The sequence below is a fragment of the Cupressus sempervirens genome, chromosome 10 (genome assembly GCF_028749045.1).
Source record: "Cupressus sempervirens isolate cs-2001-9-10 chromosome 10, ASM2874904v1, whole genome shotgun sequence".
In the NCBI taxonomy this organism is placed as follows: Eukaryota; Viridiplantae; Streptophyta; class Pinopsida; order Cupressales; family Cupressaceae; genus Cupressus; species Cupressus sempervirens.
Window position 1 is genome coordinate 168,383,701 of NC_143127.1, and position 3,913 is coordinate 168,387,613.

The 3,913-nt window shown below is 32.6% G+C and overlaps 1 protein-coding gene across 1 annotated transcript; it reads left to right on the plus strand.

Moving 5' to 3' along the window:
* Positions 1-1,437: 1,437 nt before the first annotated feature.
* Positions 1,438-2,469, plus strand: LOC149533139 (protein XAP5 CIRCADIAN TIMEKEEPER-like; the record flags this gene model as incomplete). Its single annotated transcript, XM_089804085.1, has 5 exons — positions 1,438-1,533; positions 1,831-1,884; positions 2,072-2,137; positions 2,224-2,298; positions 2,419-2,469. Coding segments are annotated over 5 exons (342 nt in total), but the record flags the coding sequence as incomplete, so codon positions are not given.
* Between the last annotated feature and the right edge of the window lie 1,444 nt (positions 2,470-3,913).

Consider the following 3,913-nt stretch of genomic DNA (forward strand, 5'->3'; position numbering starts at 1 on the left):
CAACAAACCCAAATCCTCGAGTATCATAGGATTCAACATATCACAGATAAAAATGTATCACCTGACACACTGTAATATCCCAGATTCCAAAATACTTGCATTCTTCATGAACAATGTAAATGTTATGACAAGACGTGTCAGACTTTGTCACATATACAAAAATTGTTTAAGATGTCTAGTAATAAGTGAACCATAGCAAGATTCCTGATTATTAGATGATTCATGCACTTAGTCCATCATTAGTACATCAATATTCTATGCAACTAGTGTTGTTATGATACTATCTAAAAACTAGCAATCCTTTGATCTCTCTAACCACAAACATGCTGACTTCATGGAAGACTGGTGACATGATGGTTAGATAGAACCACCCATCATCATGTAACTAGTATTGATGATTGAATAAGAAATTATAAAATTTCATTCATATTCATTCTATTTCACATGTTTCATGACAACCATACATCTCTTTACACATCATAATCCACATTGCATTATATAACTAGAATTACCATTGCTTGCTGATGATCTCCATATTTCATATCCCCCATCAACTTATAAGTCAATTCCATCATTCATGCATCTCATATCATTAGACATATCACACACAATTTCCATATTTCATGAATTACACATCCACATTCATCATTACACTTACATTGACTAAGTCAAGTCAATAAATTAGAATATCATAATCGACTAAATTAAGTTGAAAAACATAATTGACTATAACATGAAGAAGCATACATGGCATAACAAACCAATTAATGATTGAAAAGGTACAATGTGGAGAGTTATATCTCTCTTCTATTGTCAAGAGATGTAAGTGTTCGATAATTGCAAGAATATGAGATGGAGTTTCAATTCACTCCATAAGAATGTCATCAGATATTTTTTATATTTCTTTCTACAAGATTCATTGGGACTTATGAAGTATTTGGGTGAGATAAATCATAAAGCCTTTAAGTGCGTAAGGTTGCAGAAGGTTATTTTAAGGTATTACATACTTCATCACGACTGACTTTCCACTTCCCTAAAAATCATCTATTTCATCAAGTTATAAATATTTGCATATGTACAATATTTTATGGAGATATCTATTGGTGAACAAAGCATGTGCAAGCATGATTTAGCTTTTGATTCAATCTATGTTGTTATGCTTGGTTCAAGTTATTTTATGTACAATTTTTTTTGGTTTCATGAAACTAGAAACCTTTTTTCTGTTAAACTATGGTGAATTCATTTGTAGCAAACATGGGTGACTGGGTTTTCATTGTTAGGTCCACTGCCTCTTCTTGTTACCTCAGTACTTTAGGGGCTAGATATAGATAAATTTTTGATAACATTTCTTGTAGAATAGCTATTTTATTTGATTCTCAACTTTGGCATTCTCATTTGAAGGTTCAGAAAGGAGATACAATAGCTAAATTTCTATGAGCTATTCAACAACAACTTGCATATGAGTTCAGAGAGATCTGCACTGCCTCCGTAGAAAACTTACTATATGTGAAGGAGGATCTAATTCTACCTCATGTATGCTTGCTTGTACTTTACCATCAATCTGGTTCCACTAAATCAAATTGTCACTTTGGTATTGAGTATTAATCAACTAGAGTATAATGTCACCTATGAGACCCTCACAAAACTTGTAGAGTGTTAAATCTATTGCAAGGCTTCTATTGGTGATATATGCTCCATTGATTACAAATAGAAAGTTTGGCTCTTACATTTTGGTTTCTTTGATGTACCACTGATGGTAAGCAACTAGAGTGCTTGTTTAACTTCAGAATTAGTTTTATTATGCTAATATATTTATATTGTGGAAAGTAGCAACACAACTTTTATGAACTAATAATTAATAAAGCAAGAGGTAAAAGTGGACCGGTAATTTTCCTATTGTATTTTTCTTATTTTCTTATAGTAGTTGATGATTTGCATTGTGTGCTATGCTCTCATGATGCCCTACTTTATTTGTTTGTATTCTAAAATTGTTTGACATGTACTTCCTCTAAAGAAGCTACAGATGTTTAATGATCTTATAACAGATATTATGACCAATTGACTTTTGTAGCTTTTCCACTTTGATGTTCATGAAGATATTCAGACTATTGTTGATGCTATAATAGAGAAGGATGAGGTATTTTCTTTCATATATATACATATTCTTTCTATTCAAATGTTTATGGAACAATTTTCTTTACCAGCTGAAATATTTTATTGCAGTCACATGCTAGTAAGGTCGTTGAACAACATTGGTATGAAAAGAACAAGCACATTTTTCCTACCTCTAGATGGGAGGCATGCTTCTATCCCATACCCTTACAATTTTTGTGCCTGGTTATTTCACCCTAATTTTATGATAGAGACTTGATTCTCTGTAGTGAGACACTAATATGATCAATTTGGTTTATTGTTCAGATCTATGATTCGACCAAAAAGTGGGAGCGGTACACTATCCAAAGGGATTGAATACAAGCTTTATTGAACACAATGATAGAATTGTAGTTTTTCATAGCTTGCTTTTCTGAAGATGAGAAAATATTTACAGTTATGCACATCTTTAATTCCATATGTTTAGTACTTTTCTAAATGAGCAACTTGGAAGTAACTTATTTTACTTACCATTAAAGATTGCAACCCTCATTGCTAAGCACTAATCCGTGTAAAGGTATAAATAAAAGAATAAGACTAGATATGGGCTATATAATGAGACTTTTCATCTTGAAAGTAAATTTTTTTGGGGATTTTGTAACAATATTCCTTTAACTATATTTTATTCCCGTAAAGGTGCATGGTTGAAAGGCCATTTACCCAAAAAAAAATGGGGGACGCAACTGAGATATTGAAATATAGTGAAACATCATTCTCAAGAATTGAGATTCTAATATTTTTTTTCCATTAGGAACACTAAAATTTACATTAATGCCCCTTGCCTTGGTGCAATTAGATGTGACATACTACAAACATTGCAAATGTCACTAGTACATTTGACCACAATTTTTGACCATATTGTGCGATCAACAAATATGAAATGCCTCACACCCTTGTAAGTATTTCAATATTCTTAGCTTCCTTGAGGCATTCTATAAAATAATTCACATGCCTTACCTATGATTTGACATTTTTCATGCATCCTGCACTCTCTTATCCAGTTGATGATGGATTATAGAGAGTGATCTAAAATGATGATGCTAAAAAACACACACAATCAAATCCAAAATGAACTTGCATTACAAATGGATTGTGGAAATCTGATATTGTTAATTTTGCATGCATGTCTAAAGGGGCAATCACAAGTTAAACATATATAACTTAAAATATATGTTTAACTTGTGATTGCCCTGGTAGACATGAATGCAAAATTAACAATATCAGATTTCCACAATCCATTTGTAATGCAAGTTCATTTTGGATTTGATTGTGTGTGTTTTTTAGCATCATTTTTCCAGATCACTCTCTATAATCCATCATCAGGATGAGAGAGTGCAAAATGCATGCAAAATGTCAAATCATAAGCAAGGCATGTGAAATGTTTTATAGAATGTCTCAAAAAAAATTGACCAACCATTGGTCAAAATTTTGACCAATGGTTGGCAGTTTCCTACCAGGCAGTGGTCAAAATTTCAACCAATGCCTGACAGTTTCCCACCAAGCATTGGTCAAAATTTTGACCAATTCCAAGAAGTTTTCGACCAAAAATTGGTCAAAATTTTGACCAATGGCTGGCAGTTTCCTCCCAAGCAGTGATTGAAATTTTGACCAATGCTTGGCAGTTTCCTACCAAGAATTAGTCAAAATTTCAACCAAGCATTGGTCGAAATTTCAACCAATTCCTAGTACAAATTGCACTAGGGCTCTAGAATTTTTTTGACCAAAGGATTGGTCAAAATTTTGACCAAGCAGTAAGTTGGTC